Source organism: Brachycentrus maculatus, unplaced genomic scaffold (assembly GCF_059751285.1).
Source record: "Brachycentrus maculatus isolate JH-2025_06_01 unplaced genomic scaffold, ASM5975128v1 h1tg000121l, whole genome shotgun sequence".
Lineage (NCBI taxonomy): Eukaryota > Metazoa > Arthropoda > Insecta > Trichoptera > Brachycentridae > Brachycentrus > Brachycentrus maculatus.
In genome coordinates, this window is record NW_028280874.1 from 160203 (window position 1) to 179786 (window position 19584).

The 19584-nt window shown below is 30.2% G+C and overlaps 1 protein-coding gene across 1 annotated transcript in view; it reads right to left on the reverse strand.

Moving 5' to 3' along the window:
• LOC148309527 (dipeptidase 1-like) overlaps positions 1 to 19584 on the reverse strand; it is a 208976-nt gene that overhangs the window by 17295 nt on the left and 172097 nt on the right. The window contains exon 2 of the mRNA XM_088259928.1: positions 18642 to 18686. Coding sequence (XP_088116054.1) covers positions 18642 to 18686 — 45 coding nt within the window. The remainder of the gene's footprint in view (positions 1 to 18641; positions 18687 to 19584) is intronic.

Consider the following 19584-nt stretch of genomic DNA (forward strand, 5'->3'; position numbering starts at 1 on the left):
ATTTAATTAAAGAAATTGTAAAACAGAAGCGGTTTAATTTTTACTGGAGAAAGCCAGATTTAGAAACCATAAAAGGTTTTCCCTAAAAAAATATTATGGCCGAGGTGCTTGTTATATGACTTCCTGTAAAAAATGTTATGTATGTTTTTCTTAGATAATAAAATGAAAACTGACTTGTTTCAGCCATGGATGGTGCCGAGAGCTAGTATGTGATATAAGGCGTCAATTGAAGGATAAACACAACTTCCCAAATTTAAGTTGTCTAGTTGTCAATCATGGCTGGAATAGTAAATGATATATGTGAATAAAATGATAACTGAATTTGAAGTCCGAATTTGACCAAAATTTGACAAGTCGTAAGCCCTGTAAGTCTTAAACGCAGACTTCTATATTTTTGCATCCTTATTGAGATGTTTACAAAAGCATTGAGTTCAGTACCGTGAAAATTTTTACCTTACCAAAGAAAATTGGATGGCAAGTACAAAAAAAGTACCTAAATTCTCATCCACAAAAAGGTGTTTACTTTAATTTCCCGTGGAAAAAGTCGATGTTTGTGTTTCTGTTTGCATATTGAGCAGAAAGTTAAGAAAAATCTAAAGAGAAGAGGATAGACTTAAAGAAGTAAGTATAAATATGTATACATACCCATGGAGAAGCTAAAAGTTTAGCTCCCGGGTCGGTATTTTATTAAAGTTGAGAGAGAACAACGGATGGAAGGCATGTGACAGGGAAAAGAACTTAATGTTTATATTCACTTTGAAGTGTACAGACTGAGAGCCGACTTGTAAATATCCCATGAAAAGTTTTGCAATATTTTGTACATCAGAGCTTAAAAATAAAATACAAAGCATCCAGAAGTAACCCCCCCATATAGAATAAATTAAGCATTCTATAAAGTATTCCCAAATTATGTTGTAAAAGTTAAGGCAAGATACTGAATATAGGCTAAGGCGGAATATGTAATATTGATCCATTTCTTCTATCTTTACCGCAAATTTTAATGTCCTTATATTAGCGGATTGTGCAAATACATGTTGTAATACTGAAACGGTCCTGTTGTTAGAATAAACTTTACTTTTGATTTTATATTGGCAGTATTTAGTGCTTCTCGTAAAAGTTTGATATTGTAAAAAAATTATGTATTTTTTTTTGAAAACCTGAACCACACCCCTTAAAAAAATTTTATCTTTGAAAATCATAAATTTCATAGTAAATAACCGTCTTTACATATCGCTCACTCCTTTCAACAACGTCATTTATCAAATATCGTCAATTTTCAGTTGTACGTGTTTGTGGAATGCCCAGAAAATGTACTGTATTCCAGCAAAAGCGGCATATTTTTAACTTAATGTTTACTCGCTACAGGGCAAAAAGTGTTGTTTTTGCATTTTGAAGAAATGGTATTGTTTAATTATTTTATTAAATATACTAAATATTTTACAAATGGAGAAAAAACATTCAGGTTTTACCTAAAAACGATCTGTTACACAGTAAAAGTTCAATAATTGGCTTGATATTTATTTTTAATTCATTGTATTATATTTTTTACTTTAACTTTAAAACTTTTTTAACTTTAAAAACGATCTCCTGAAAAATCAAGTTTTATGATATATGACGTTGAAAGGAGTGAGCGATATGCTAAGAATCAATATAATATATTACAAAATGTATCCCAAAAGTATAGGCAGAGATCATATTTCCTGTCTCCAGATTATTCGACATTTGACGGGGATACACACTCTCAGTGATAGACGACGTTTGGGGTCCTGACATGATACAGGAAGAAGAAAAAGATACCATAAAGCCTATTGTATATTGCTTTGCATGTTATTTTAAAACGTTAATTAATAAAATAAAACAGTATTTTTAATATTTCATCATTGGATTCAGTAATCAATTTGTGATATTATCTATCTATTTTCAATTTAAATTTTACTTTGTTAATACCACTATTTCACTTTATTTCATTGTGACCCGTGTATGAATGCATTCCGGATATGGAAATTTAAAAATGATGCAGAATGCATCAAAACTCGTATCATTATAGATTTTAAGAAATAGTAGCATTAACCACGTTAAACTTAAATTAAAAATGTGAAACTTAATTTAAATTACCACAAAGTGACCGCCGAATTAATTATGAAAAAACGTTAATATGCGTATTCGATTTTTTGATGTTTATATACGTATTCGAAAATGATGAAATGTATTTAAGTGGGATATGGTAGTAATCGGTAGTAATATGGAAGTCATATTAATACGATAAATCAAAATTAAACATATTTTTCTACCTGTAGTTTTCAACTCTTGTCACACTCGACAATATTTTCCAATGGCCCTCAATGTGTCGCCTGTTTCGTTTGACCAGAAACCAAAAGTGAAGGGTTAAGTAGTCTCTCTCTCCCCGGCGTATCATTAATTAAGTTAAATTGCTCATAAGGCCGTATTTCAGTCCGGGATATGCCTTCATAGCAACTAGCTCGGAGCGACGCTGTTATAAATTGTATTTGGGCCGAAAGGTATGCAGTTATCACACACATTTCGCCGGGGTTCACAATTTAGCAAGTTACTCTGCCGCCCGAGAATCGGCTTCTGCCCAAACATTACGTCAATTAAATAAGGTTACACAATTAATTTGTATTATTAATTAGTAATGGGTCACACACAGCTGTAATAACCTGTTTATGTACACGTCTGACGGGCTTGCTAATGAGTAAACAAAATAACAACGCTTCCGAGGCATGGTGTTTATTAATTTAATACCTTGAATGTAAGTTGTTATTATTTATTGCGCAAATTTATCCTAAACATTAATCCCCAAATTTACGTACGAAAATGTTATTTTAACCTTCTTCACCCGAGGCATCAGAATATTATGCATGCTACAAAGAGAGGTATTTGAAAGACCCCAGGCATATTCATAGAAATATTGTATGCAATAATAATACGGAGCTAGCAACAAACGACGTGCATTCAGTATCGTGTTCACTGATCGACTAAGTGAATTGTGCTTTGAATGATCTGAAGTTCATGAATGTTGTCTCGCATCCACACAGTTGTGACACGCATTATTTATAATGAAATAAATAAAATGTCATAGGTTAATATGATAAACACACGATAACACGGACCTTTCGACCGTTGAATCAGGTATCGATGGATTTCAGCGTAGGTCTTGAGAATTTTTATCAAAACAATAAATTAAAAATCATATGTTTTGAATATTTTAAAACAAAAAAGACCCACGGATTACAATAAATATCAATCAAATTTATTTAATTAGTTAACGTTGTTTTAGGGGGATTTCAACCCCGCTCTTTGGTTCAAGTAGGTAAATGTGTTTTTTGTTCTAATAATGCCTACTTAAGTATTACTACGATGTAGAAGTGCTACGTTTTTGGATTTTAATTCAACGGTAGTATAGCTGTAAATTTTAAACGGTTTCCCAAGTAAACAACCATATTTAAAAAAAACTGATTTAATTTTAATGTTTATGTAACACTCTCCTTATCATTCATCGTTCACTTTGTATGGTATTAACATACTACACCACCATATTATAAATTGAATAATGTTCTTAAAATACATTTTTTCCTTGGTTTTCAATGAAAGAACAAATATCCCTACCACGGTAAAAAAATGAAAAATTAATATCGCCTAAAACAGCACCAAAGTCCCTCATCACTTAAATGTCCAAATACACCTAATCACCATAATAACCCGCATCTGCACTCAATGGTGCATTAAGCAATGTATCGTAGCACTGTTACTTTACCCGCTGAATACACGAAGAAAAGGTGATCAGCTCTGCGATTCAGGCATTAGTCTAGGTAATATTAAATACAAAAAAATGTGAGATGTTGCTATTATTTATTTACAATCTTTCTTCATTCATGAAATAAATAAAAAACAAACCGTTACCTACCTGCCTTCAGCTGTTTACCTACCTGCCTATCATCAGACAAGAAATTGTAGGTGGTGGAGGAAAAATATACTACTGATTAATTTAATGAATTGTATTTTTTTTAAATATATGTAAGAGCTTTTGGACTAATCTTGTATTTTAATTTATTTGATATAATTTATTTTTGAAGCACTAAATTTGTGATTTTAAATTTTATAATTAAAATGTAGCTTAGTTTTAAAATCACTATTAGTATTTTACATAAACTTAATAATAATATCTACCGATTTTGAAGCTAACCGCTTCTTTATCAAGACTGATTAATACTATGATTAATACTAATAATCAGTCTTGGTAAAGAAGCGGTTAGCTTCGAAACCGGTAGACATTATAATTAAGTTAAAGTAAAATATTTATAGTGATTTAAAAATAAAGTAACATTTTAATTAAATTACATTATATTCATGGAGTTTATCAACAAATAAAAATGAATATATTATGAATTGTTGATTACAAGTTTATTGTATTTTGTATGTGCAAGGTAATTTATTCCTGAATATAAAAGTAAATAGTCGTTTCGTACATTAAAACTTTTAACTTCAATAAGTTGTTTCACGTGCAGGACGAATTGAGATAATGAAGTTTCCTAACGAACTGCTAGAAATAGTTTTACAAACACAGGAAGTATTGTATATGTCACTATTTAAAACAGCTCTTCTATAACGATGGGAAGGGATTTACAATTTTAATCATTAATAAAATTTTTAATAAAATAAACTTTGAAATGTTGTCAAATGGTTAGATAAGGGCAAAAGAGTTTTTTTAATGTATTCGAGAGAAAAAATAAGTATTAAGATGGTTTGGACACGAGGACTAGAGAACGGTGTAACAGATTTACGAATAGAATGTTGCTGTAAGTAGAAGCTGGAGAAGGTCAAATAAGACATGCTGTGATCAATTACTTCTAATCCTTAAAATAATACAGTTTAAGAGTAGGAATAGCGAACGTTCATGTGCTCGTATAAGGAGATACTCGTATTAGTATGTGGAAGTCGCGAACCAAGTCTATTAAGGGGTTTGACAATTTTATTAATTCTCTGCTTACCTTGACGTAAAGTGGCGTGATCATATGTTTGTTTGTAATATAATGTGTAGGCAAAACATTTCAGATATTTTTATGTCTGTAAAACTCACTTAACAAAGACAATTCAATCATTTTTTCATACTATGTTTCAAAATGATGCGGAATGGATCGAAACTCGTGTCACAATAGATTTCAAGAAATACATAGTGGTATATACCAAATAAAACATAAATTAATAATGGATGGATATTACAACAAAGTGACTTCCGAATCAATAAATGATAAAATATATTTCATGTATTATATGATATATATGATTCGAATATGTTTCCTATTTTTAATGGTATCGTATTCCATCTAAAGTTTATAGAAGGTTTTGCAAGCTGCTTTAAAAAATAAGAACTTCCGTAATTGCAACAACTAATGAATGCCCGAGAGATAAGTAATATTTAAATGTCTTCCAGGCTACGACTTGTTGTATATAAGTAAATATACATGTATTTTGCATTTTATTTTCTGTTTTAGTTATAATAAACAGGAGCAAGCTCTCTCCGCTTTTTCAAAGAAGATTGCATCAGTAATTAAAAACAACGCTACTCTGTCGAGCAGGATGCTAGACTTGTTTGTTACTGGAAAAATTCACTTTTTGACTAATTACTTAATTTAATGAAAAAAGCTTAATTCGCGGAATTTCAACAGAACTTTAAGACTCATTTCCCTAGAATATTGCGCATTGGTTATGTTTTAACAAGCAAAAAGCCTTTTGTGGTTTAATCAATTAATTATGTAGGCAGAGATTTAGTAAGACCCAAAGGCTAAGATTTATTATTTTTTAATTATAAATTTGGGAATAAATATTATGTTTATAAAGATCTTTTGAACAATAACTAAGAAGTAGCATTATCCAACCAAAAAACATCTTAAATATTTAACATTTTCTGAACGGTGTGTCAAATAATACCACGGGGCTATGGAGGTTAATAGTGACTCAATTTAAATACACTCCTACATATTTTTTAAAAATTAATGTGATAATTAATATAATGAAACAACAACTTCAAAGCTTTTCCACTTGTACTACCATTTGATGATGATGATGGTAACGATGAAACCCGGACGTCTGTCAAATAAATAGTGATTTCATTTTATTTTTAAACACTATAGTAGAACCGTCACTCTGGTTGTGATCCGACCGTTCTCCAGCTTTTACTTTAGGATACATATAATTGATTTTTAGAGAAGTATTTTTTACTTCAGGTTAAACAAACAAAATAATTATCATTTGTTTGTATTATTTAACTTATTTTTAATAAAAAAAAACAGCTTTTATACGCAACATTTTGAGTGTGTCCAAATACTTGTTCACAAAATCTGGATTATCTCCAATTACAGGAGTTATATTCATATTATTTTTTGACATCTCATCAAAGATGAGATGTCAAAAAATAATATGAATATAACTCCTGTAATTGGAGATAATCCAGATTTTGTGAACAAGTATATGGACACACTCAAAATGTTGTAAATAAATTATCTGGTCAAATTATAAGCTTAATAATAAAAATGAAAATGGTATTTTCTGGCGTTTCTCATGTGTGTGATTATAATCCAGGATTCGGATCTCACATACTAATATAAGAGTTTCTGCTTAGTAAAAAGCTTCTTTACATCTCACCAATAGATGTCTCTAGTGAAGTTCTAGTGATTCATGAACAAGGTTTCTAAATTGGTTCATATATATAGAACTTCCAAGAATTTGAGTAGTGTGGTTGTCAATAATGGGTAGAATTGGTGAATGTTACACGTGTGTAAAGTGATCACTTAAACCAGCCTATGACGGTCGTAAGCCCCGTAAATGCCCAGACTTCCATATTCTTCTTCATCTTTGATGAGATGTCAAAAAATAATAAGCTTTTATACGGTTTATTGCCATATGTTTAATAAATATTCAAACGGTAATTTTTGGGTTCAGAGATTGATTATTTAATATTGAATTCATATTTTTCTGTACTTTCTGATAATCTCAGCTTTTCTGAGTTGTGACCTTAAATCAATTCCAAAGGTGACGAATTAAAGGGGTTCTCCTGTATACAATATGTAGTTTCACCACGAAATGTAAGTACAAAATTAAAATAAAGAATTTTTTATTTATTACTTTTTTATTTCAACGGAATTTTTCGAAAGCTTTGACGAGCTTAATTATTTCACAAAAATATTCCTTATAAAGGAAAAGGTAGAAAAAAGCCACGAAGAATTTAGGCCCGACTCTTTGATCTTTCTGCAATGAGTTTTGCAATGGCGCTGTACGTTTTCTGACGAGAATAGGGGTGTGAGGTTTGGAGAAGGCGCATTTTGGAGACCAAAGAGATGAAATATTAAACGAATGCGTAGAAAGTCGGAATTAAGAAATATTTTTAATATCTGTATAATCGGCAGCAAAGGAGGGCGGGAGGTTTTCGCAACATTTTTGAGAGATAGAAGTTTCATCTTACATGTACAAATTCCGTTATATTTATTAAAACGTATAAAAAATTGCAAAAATAAATAATAATGTCGACATAATCTGCGATTCAAGAAGTTAGTCAATGGGTTCTTAACACTATGTTATTATTAACTTTATTTATTACTGAAATTGTAAATATGGTAAAATTAATAAGATGAAGTAATTAGATGACTTTCAATAATCCTATTAAGTAATAATAAAATAGTAAACCCAAGAAGAATTCAAAGAATCAATGTGTGTGTGTGTGTGTGTGTGTGTGTGTGTGTGTGTGTGTGTGTGTGTGTGTGTGTGTGTGTGTGTGTGTGTGTGTGTGTGTGTACGAGTGTGGGCGTATGTGTATGAGTGTGTGTGTGTGTGTGTGAGTGTATGTGCCTGTGTGTGTGTAGGTGCTCGTGTGTATGCGTGTGAGTGTATGTGTGCGTGCGTGTGTGTGTGCGTACGTGCGCGTGTGTGTATGTACATATGTTTTTCTTTATGTAATATTGATTTTACTTCTTTATTTGTTTTATTGCAATGTTAATTATTTTACTCATTTTGATGTAATATATTTTACTTTTTTCACTGTTATTTTATGTAATGTATATATCATAGGAGCTTAAGAGGCTTTCAATAAATGAAAATATTGTAAATAAATATTTTAAAAAAACAATAATCCTTTTTGTTATTAAATTTAATTATTGCATTGGTAAGTTGAAATAATTATTATTTTAATTTTAATAAAAATATACAATTAACTACAAAACTATCATGATTCTAAAATTGATGATGAGAGTTGACTGAGATACAAAGGGCTCAAGAAGAAATTTTCCGCTCATATTTTTTGTTCAAAATTTATCAAACTATATTTCATACCCAAGAGTGCCCATTAGTACCTTTTGAGTTGACCTTTTGATGTAACTGTAGACGTAATGATGATTTATCGAGCATTTGACAGTTCTCCTCGAAATAATTTGTCCAAATAATGTGTTACGTCAGCCAGATGACGTCATGTCGCTTTAGCAATCTGTGCCCAAAGTACTTTCTTCGCCATAACAAATTGTATGAAATAATATTCAATATAATTTTTTACACTGGTGAGGCTGTTTAATGTTTTTGCTAGTATATAAACACACACACACACACACATTTTGTCCACTAAGGAGATGACATCTCAAAATAGACGAAGAGTATGGATATTTACAGGACTTACATACAAACTATCGTAGACTGGTGTTACATTCACCATACTACCCATGATTGACAAGCACAGAAATTCAGAATTCAGATATAAATATAAATTTATAAATACACACACACACATATATATATATATATATATATATATATATATATATATATATATATATATATATATATATATATATATATATATTACAGGACTTACAAACTATCATAGACTGGTGTTACATTCACCATACTACCCATGATTGACAAGCACATAAATTACATATGGTAGTATAAATATACATGCTAATATAAGATAGCTGGTACTTAGTAAGGTAGAGTAGGTGCTGATTGCATTTTTATATGTCACGCGGGTAAGTCTATATGGAAGGCATTCCCCATATATATGTGTGTGTATATATACATAAAATAATATAAATACATTGAATGCAGTCAAAATGCGTTCCATTAGACAAATGTGTGGCAAAACGTTGTGCGATAGATGTTCGAATGGTGATATAAGAAAAGAATGCTTGACTTATAGAAGCATTTTGGGTAAAAGTAAAATAAGGTTTGTTGTGATGATTTGGGCATGTGTATCTAATGAGTGAAGAAAGAGCAGTTAAACAAATTTATGAGTCGAATGTGGTTGGTGATAGAAGCAGACGAAGACCAAAGAAAACTTGGAATGATCACGTATTTCAAATGCTTGAATGTGTTGTCAAGTCAGGAGTTGGAATAATCATCTGGTAAGTATGACGAGATATATGAATGTGAAAGAGGTAAAGATTGTTTGCAAAAACAGATTCTATTTTCTCTGCCTACCCCTATGGGGAAACGGCATGACAGTTAGTTAGTTATTTGGTTTAAATATAAACAATCAAGTTGACAGTGTCAACCATGAAAATCGACCATTCAAATTCTATTGCAAAAGTTCGCTTATTATATGAAAGTTTCAAACTTAAACTTCGAATAAAAGTATGGTATCTCCGTTCTGTTGTATTCAACGGTCGAAATCCGTCTGGGCTTTATAAGGCAGGTATTCACCACAGATTATGCCAAATTTCGACATTCATACCATCCAGAATATGTAGATTTCCCTCGAGATTTTTTGGAAAACCTCTCATTGCCAACAAAAGTATCAACAATAATATTTTCACTTTAAACTATGATAATCTCATCTTTTTTTTACGTGGATCTGTTTAAAACACTTGCTTTTAGAAATAAAAAATTGCGTTTTTTTAAGATTAACTTTTTTTACGCAGTCTCGCGTTGTTTTGACTCAGTAAGGTGAAATGGAAAAGAAAGAAAATATAAATTACCCATTTCTTATATGTTTAAATTCAGAATATTTGTGGGTAAACAATATCGTAGCAGCTGTCAAAAAGCACCCTATCTTTTTTGGTACTTTTAACAGATGGCGCTCTCATTATAGTCTTAAAAAATATAATAAAATTATAAACATTTTATTACCTATATTCTCTTTTAAAAACACACGAATGCAACGTTCCATCGTGTCAAAAATTCAAAGCAATCGGTGAATAGTTTTAGGAGACTAAAGATTTTGAAAAACTAATATTTAGATAGATAAAAACGCGCACGTATATTAATTTTGTGTCAAATGTTGAGATTCGGAGACTGTTTGATATTTGAAGGAAATTTGCTCTTATTAATATGTCTCTAGAGCAGCGGTCGGGGCACTTTACCACTACCCCAAAATATTTTTGCGTAAATCGATAGTACCCCCTCCCCCCGTTTTGAAAAGAAGACAATCAATATTTATTTAAAATAAAATTTATTTATTGAATTAATTTACAAGAAAATGAAAAAGAAAACACATGAAAATAGTAAATATGTAAAATTCAAGTTTTTAGTTTTTTTTTAGTTTTGGAGAAATGATGTTGCTTCATTTTTTATACAATTACTTCAAAATCGGGCCTTTTTTATATAAGAGCAGTTTGAATAGTCTTCAGCGTTAAATCGAATTCTGAATTGCTTAAGTTTGTAAAAATACTAACACGTTTATGAAATAGCAAACTAGAAAAATTTCCTTATTACCCCAAAAAAATCATGTTTCCCCATTTGGGGTAATTTACCCCGGTTTCTCGACCCCTGTTCTAGAGGTAAGTAATTTTTCTTATCTCTGAGATAACACAAAAATATGTAATAGCCAAAAGATTACAATAATGCATTTATACAAATGAAAAGAAAATCCGGTTGAATTATTACAATACCGTATTTCAATACTGTGTAATCGCACTAAGTAAAGAAGTTATTGGTTCCGCGATTCAATCTAAAGAAATAAATATTCATTAAGTTACGCTTTGAATACTTAATTCAATGCTTCTGAATTTTTCAGTTGGATTTTTTGTGGAGTAAAGTTTTTTGTATGATTAAGACCACGAAAAGGAATAAATCCACGAAAGATTACGATTTTAATAAAAAGTCGTTTTTATTGGAATAAATTTTGCTTTATAACTTGCAAAATTACTTTAGTTTAAAATCAATGAAATCTTTCAAATGTAGGTATTACATTCGACGACTGGGATGAAAGAAATGCCACTATTTAAAAAATTTCATAAAAAAACATTAATTTTTATTAAAATAGTACTAACATAATAATTTAAAAATAATAATAAAGTGTTAAGTAGAGTATTGAAATAATAATAAAGTTAAAAGAGATAAGAATTATCGATAAAATTAAGAAAGGTGTGTTGAGATGATTTTCGCATGTGAATCGAATGAGTGAAGAAAGAACAGTTAAACAAATTTGTGAGGCAAATGTAGTTGGTAATAAAAGCATAAGAAGACTTGGCATAATTAAGCATTTCAAATACTTAAAAATAGGCTGATATGTACGAAAGATTCGTGAATGCGGAAGAGGCGATGAAAGATTGGTGTGGCGCTTTATACTTATTACCTTCCCCTGGGGAGAAACGGCATGAGGGGTGCTAGTTAGTAAGTTACATATAATAAAGAATATTTTTTTATATTTCTGAACAAAGATGAAGAAAGATGGAAGTCAGGGTAACACTATTCAAATTTTAAATGTTGTGTATAATTGATGGTAAAGTTGAGTTATTTTATTTTCGCAGAGACCTTTTTTAAATGTTTAAATGTTTGGAGTCTTCCCGAATAAATGATTTATACTAATATGTTATGTGCATATATATATATATATATATATATATATATATATATATATATATATATATATATATATATATAAATATATATTTATATGTATATATATATACATATATAAATATATATATATATATATATATATATATATATATATATATATATATATATATATATATATATATATATATATATATATATATATATATATATATATATATATATATATATATATATATATATATATATATTTAAAAAGACATATTGTATATAGCAAGGAATAATTGACATCTTTCGAGTCTATTTCTTGTTATTTGTCGATTCAATGAAGTATATTTTTTTTTTCAAATAATGATAATTTTAATGAAATTATTATCTTAATCAAATGAAGCGCTCACTTTATTACGGAACCATGTCAAAGCATTTTATTATCATAACAATTACTGAAACCCACTGAAAGTTGCCTTCTAGGGATTCCTCCTACAGTGCCTATACAGCCTTATTCAGAATCCACCTAGCACCTCATCCCCTATCACCACTGTCGCACGGTGCGTCATTCTATGCATACTTGAAGGACAAAATTATGGTCTAATTTATGAAATATTTGGTAAATATGTGTCTTTGCATTTACAAGACCCACAATGCACCTGTAATACACCTTACGACCTGTAATCTGGAATATATAAACTGAAACTTTTTTTTACAAAAAAGTTAGTAATATATATATATATATATATATATATATATATATATATATATATATATATATATATATATATATATATATATATATATATATATATATATATATTTATATATATTTATATATATTTTATATATAAATATATATATATATATATATATATATATATATATATATATATATATATATATATATATATATATAACCTCTCACCGAGATTTTGATGTCTACTGGTGTCGAGACGTACCCGTCAATCATTTTATCGATGAATTTCGATAAATGTATCGATGGTAAAACAACTTTCAAAATACAATTTTATATTCAAACGAAAATAATGTCATAAATTGATTCGGCAGTCACAATCAGGTAAAACTTATCCATTTTTAATTTTTAAAGTTTAACTTAGTGAATACCACTATTTCTTAAAATCGAATACATAAAAATATATTGTAAATAACAATAAACTCGTAATTTACAATATGACAAAGACTCAAGCGTCTCCCCTTTTGTCTATGTTTCCACTGATAAGAAATAAAAAAGAAAAACTATAATAAAAATTAAACAAATAAATAAAAATAAGAAACAGCTCCTACCCCCTCTTCAACTTTCAACATCCCAAGGACCAAACTCTAAAGTTTGGAATTAGCTTCACATACAGTGTTTGAAAATGATGCGGAATGCATCAAAACACGTGTCATAGTAGATTTTATGAAAAAGTGATATTTACTAAGAAAAACTTTAATTTAAATAAAAAAGAGAATAATCTCGTACCCAAAGACCCACAGTGTGTCGTGTCGCTATCCGCAGAGTCAAATTTGCGTAGGCAGTTCTTGGAAATTCGTTCTCGAAAAGGCATCCAACATTATGATCTTCGACATTTGGGGAGAGCAAATACTAAATGTTAGTTTAAGTATATAAATTTATACACTTAAAATATAGCGACCTAAGAGTAACTTAAGGACCATGGAAATGAGATAGTAATACCATTTTGTTAACTGTGTCGTTATTTCAAAAAGGTAAAAATTTAACTGGCGGTTCACAATGGAGTCCTGGTTCCAACCCAAATGTATGAAAGTTTGTAAGGATAAATAATGATAAAAGCAGACTGATGCCGTCTAAATGCAATCTCTCAGACGAATGTGAAGTAAAACGATGGATGATAGATGTTCAATTTGTGAAATAAGGAAAAATGCAAGGCTGAGGCTCAGTCATGAGTTTGTTTATAAGGTGTGTTGAGATGGTTTGGAATCGACAAAGAGTATTCACTATTCAATCGGGTTCTCAGAAATGCGAGGCATATTATCATAAAACTGTCAGGGCCATATATTATGTACATGTATTTACGAACTGGAATTACCTCAACTCTACTGCAGTAATCCGAAATAATTCCCATTAATAATAAGCCGTAACTCAAGAGCAGTTACACTGACCACTCCTCGTTATCCATGCATTGTTTGATCATTTGGATTCACAGAAATGTGCCGGCCAAAATGGAAATAATTAAAAATTACATCTCGTGTTTTCAGACAAACACGTGACGAATTTCAGAAAATTCTGCACTTTATTTTAAAAACGAAATGTCTCTGCAGAAATTTATAATTATATACTTATACTTTTGAGTGTGTCCAAATACTTGTTCACAAGTTTGGATTATCTTAAATTATCGAGTTATCTTTCATATTATTTTTTGACATCTCAACAAAGATGAAGAAAAATGAAGAAGTTTGGCCATTTACGGGGCTTACGACGGTCGTATCTCATTAAATAAAAAAAGGTGTTTTTTAAGGGTTTCTTGATTATGTGAATATAATCCACGATTCGGACCTCACACATAAATGAAAGAGTAAGTGCTAAATAATAAGGTTGCCTCGTTCCACCATAGATGTCTCTCGTGATGTCTATTGAATTCAAGAACTGTGTATAGAGATTTATCTATATATCTAGAAGTTCTAATGTTTACCACTTCATATATTTTAAAAATTAATGATAATTTATATTAGTATGAAGTTTACTTTCATTTATAAAAGTAATTTTTTTTTCAGAACAGTCATCTAATGCTTCATTTAGCATATAAAAATGAATTCATAAATTTGTGAGTCATCTGAAATTGGAAACTAAAATAGTAGAGCAGTTTTCAGGCTCGCTCAAAATTACTCACGTATAAATAATAACTCATATAGTTGAATTACAAATTTCGAAATTTCACGATGAAAATAACATAAAGTTTGCAGTATTCAGACTACCCTGTAGTCAGATCCGCTCATGAACAATTCAGGAGCAATCACAGTACATTTTACAACCCCTGTGGGTCGCATTTTTGCTCCATATTTGCCCACCCCTGACCGACCCTGCGCGTTGCAGGAAGCTAATGAATTTCGCCACGAAATAATGTCAAACAATCACAGAAAACCACCATTGAAAGCAATTTGTAGTTATTTCAACTTTGTATGCAATTTAAATCCGATGCGCTGAAAATTAATATGAATGTAGGATGCGGTATTCAAATAACATTTTACATTTAAAATGTATCAACTACTAATAAATTTTGTTTTGATGTGCTGATTGTATGGAGAGACTGCATTTATATAAATACCCTTCAGTGAGTCATAATTATAATAGAATGTAGTTGTCATATCGTAGTCATACAGGAGAAAGTGACCAAGTGCATTGTTTAACAGAAACGTAATCATTGACTATTTGCTATCTTACTAGCTTAATATTGTCATTAAAAAATCCCAAAGGATTTTAAACTTGGAAGTATAATTATTGACTTAGTTAAAATGACTAACTGCATTAATGTTTATTTTATTGCCATGCAAAAGTGACTTAAATGGCCCTCCTGAACATTTTACGTTTTGGTAGTTGGTTACTTTCTCCTGCACGACTACGATATGCTTGTTCATAAGCTTACCACTTTATACACTTGTGTAACATTCACCATTCTGCCCGTTATTAGACATCACATTCTTCACGAATTTTTGGTGGTGCTATCTTTACTATCGCTTTTAATTCTAATTCTTTACATTTACTACTCGCATGTGACAGGTATCCAAGACCATTGCATATACTTATACAACTTTTAAATGTGAATGCAATATGAATATTCAATAATGAACAGAATGGCAAAAAACAGTATATAAAGTGATTTCTTAAGCTAGCTAGATTCCAATTCATAAAACTAAATCCTGGGATACTCAGACATTCATTTTCTTTTGTATAAAATCGAAATTTCGTATAGATATTTCATCTCAAGTTGGGACACCTATGTATAAAATGAAAATTTCCCACATGGATAGGAATTCTTCTAGATTTTCTAAATAATATTTCATTGCTACGAGTACCCATTAGTTTTCGAGTTGACTTTTTATGTAATTCTAGGCGTAATAATGATTTATCTAGCATTTTATCGTTCCACTTGTAATTATTCGTCCAAATAATATAATATTATACATCAGCCTAAATGAGAAATAATTGCTTTAGAAATCCTAACTTTAAGTATTTTCTTTTCATAATAAATGGAATTTAAAAGAAAACTGCCTACACGATATATTTTTGAAGTGCAGGTTATATTTAAAGTTAAAATATAAACTACTGTAATAAAAAAAGTCAGAAAAATCCATGGAACTTAAGTTTAAAAATGTTGTCAAAAATTTCCACATATATGTATTTATTTAGGTTTTAATCATAACTATCATGTCACAGTTTATTTATTGATTTGGCGTTTAATTTGTAGAACTCCATTTTAATTTAGGAATTAATTTTTAAATCAAACACAGATTTTTTGAGTCTACTATGTTAGTAGACTCAAAAAATCTGTGTTTGATTTAGAAATTAATTCATAAATGACATAGTATATATGAGTTCACAATACCCACCTACGTTAGAATGAGAGAGCTTTTATTTAGCAAAGACTCTTTTATTTGGATGTATGCAAAAGAACCTTGGGTTATTTTAACGTAGGTACTGGGATATTCCTAAAAAAATAATAATAAGTATTATGCAGCTTATAATTTGTGAAAAAGTATTTCGGCACACACAAAATGTCGTGAGAAAATAAACAATCGTTTATCCGATAGTATGTGTAAATATTACATACATATGTAAAAATAAAAACAGGTATTTATGAAAAAAAAAATTCACAGGATTATAAAACAATGCTTTTTGAACATTCCTCCTCGTTTGAAGCGACAATAATTCAAGGATATGACATGCGAATATTCCGTTCTACAAAACGCCATATTTTTCATCAAGAAATTAATTATCCTGGGAAAAAAACAATTTAAATGTACATGAATTAGCAGCAATTCCTGTTTATGGTAGTACGTAAAATTTCCACGTGAATATTTTTAGCGCGCTGTTTAAATTACGTAACGTTAATTAATAAAAGAGGGAACGATTTGCTTAACAGGGCTCGCTTAAAAATAAACACGAGAAATATTCTGGAATATTATTTATTATTATTCGGTTAAGCTTAATCCACCATCTTTAAGGACTAATAAGAAACCGTTGTTTGACTTAAGGGAAAGTAATTTAAAATCTCGTTAACATTTTCAACATTTTAGCAATTGAGCCTTCAACTCTAATGCATGGAAATGAAGCATGGTGTTGGTAAAAGGAGGATGAAAGTAGACTGAATACACTCGGAATGCGATTTTTCTGACAAATATGCGGTAAAACGATATTAATATTAGAATGGTGATATAAGGAAAGAATGCAAGGCTGAGATAAGCGAGGCATTATCGATCAAAAGAGAAGCATTATCTATCAAATAAAGCATTGAATGAAATGGTTCGGGTATATGAATTGGATGAGTGAAGAAAGAACAGTCAAACAAATTTATGAGTCGAATGTGGTTGAAAATCAATGCAGAGGAAAACCGAGAAAAATCTGGAAAGATCAAGTATTTTAAATACATAAAAGTGGTCAGGTCAGGGAGACGAAATAATCGGTGGGTATGTATGAGGAGATCCATGATTTTGAAAGGGGCGAAGATTGGTTGCAAGGATAAATTAGTGCTGCGTTCTGTTCTCTCTGCCTACCCCTGCGGAGAAGCGGCGTCGTGGTTAGTTCATTTATTCCTTTTAACACTTATCCGCACCCAATGGGGCATAAGGCACTGCGTCGTATTGACGCAGTGTTATCTTGATTGTTACTTACATGAAGGCAAGGTGATCACTCCTGCGCTTCAGTGACCAGTCCAGGGTAATATTAAATAAATATTACAGTGCAAAAATCAGGAATATTTATTTTCACCCCCTTCGGTAATCGAACCCGAGACCTTCAGTACGGTAGCCGAGCGTGCTGACCATTATACTGGCGGTCAGTTAGTAAGTTAAAACATCTATAAACATCTCTAAGAGAAAAATGCAAATAAATATAATATTCTGTTTACTTATTTTCCACCCATAAAATTAGTTGCCACTAATTCGCTTGTCATTTTCAGTTTGTATAAAAAATATAATGTGTGAAAAAAATTAGAAATTCAGTCGGTATAGGAGATGAAAAAATGTTTTTTTCTCGAAATATTGAAAATTTAATAATTTCTCATTTTTTCCATGTAAGTTTCTAAGCCACTTTTTTCCCCTACGTGACTTCACATTAATTGATGCGGTATTTTCTTTGCCAAATTACATGAATGTTGTATTTAGCTGTACAAATTGGAGAAAACGAAAAAAATGAAAAAATATTTTACAACTAAATTAACTCTACGAGCTTAATTTCGAAATATGTTAAAAATATTTTTGAATCGGTCTTAATAGTTATTTTTATATATAAGTTTTGATCATTTAGTTATCTATCCAAACCTACAATACAATCTGTTCGAAGTTTAGTTAAAAAAACTAATAAAATATTGATGTATAACATAGGTAAAGAAAAATGCACAAGATACAAAACATGTGTTTTAAAAAAAAATAAGAAATGTTTTTTTTATCGGTCTTAGGTGTTACTTTTATATATTTGATTTAAAATTTGTAGGTTCCTTTCCAAACCGATAATATAAATGATTCGATGTTTAGTTGAAAAGTTTATTTTATATATCTACCTACTGATTAATCTACATAGATAAAGAAGAATGCATAATGTAATGAAAAAATGTATATTGTATACGACGAACGACTTAAAAAAAATATTTCCGTACCTGACAGGTGGTAGTGGTCGAGTGCCCAGGACCCGGACAGCACATCTGAAAAAAACATTAAAATTAAATATTTACAAAAAAAACTTTCATTCATTTAAACTTTACGAATTATTAACATGGGTTTTACTATGAAATCCAATGGATATATTTTTAAATATTGTATGTGTTCACGCATTCGTGTAAGCCTGGATGAAGTTGACATAAATAATAAGGGAGCGAAAAGGCAATTGAGATGATTTGGGCACATAGAGACGTACAGAGCTTGTAAACCAAGCGATTGCCATAGATCATCCTCGAAAAACATCTAGAGAAAGACTAAAAAAATATGGATGCTACAGAAATTTAACATTATTTGAAGGCATAGCCTAGGTGACGTTGTATAATAGAAGGACCTACAAACTAAGGTCGAGGAGAGCTGATCTCAACGGTATAAAAATACGATAATTTGGGATGGTGCCAGGAAGAAGATGTATCTCAACCTGAAATAAAATATTATAGTTTATAAATAAAAGAAGATAAGTCTTACCATCTCAGGGTTTACACTGTCATTTGGCTCACTTAAGCCGACAAATTCAGCCCATTATTGAATATTCATATGCAGTTTATATGCGCTGTTGTTAAATTCATTTCGTTTAAATGATTTCAAATTTTGAGTTTTTGACTAACGGTGGTGCCAGAGTAGAGTATTTTTTAAGTACAAAACTTTTTCTAATTGAAGAATTGAATGTTATTTTTTGACATCTCTTCAAAGATGAAGAAGAATATGGAAGTCTAGGCATTTACAGGGCTGACGACCGTCATAAGCTGGTTTAAGTCACTTTATCACTTTACACACGTGCAACTTTTACCAATTCTACCCATCATTGACAACCACACTACTCAAATTCTTTTTTTTTATCAAATCTTCATCATTGATGACATGTGAAAAAATAATATGAAAAAT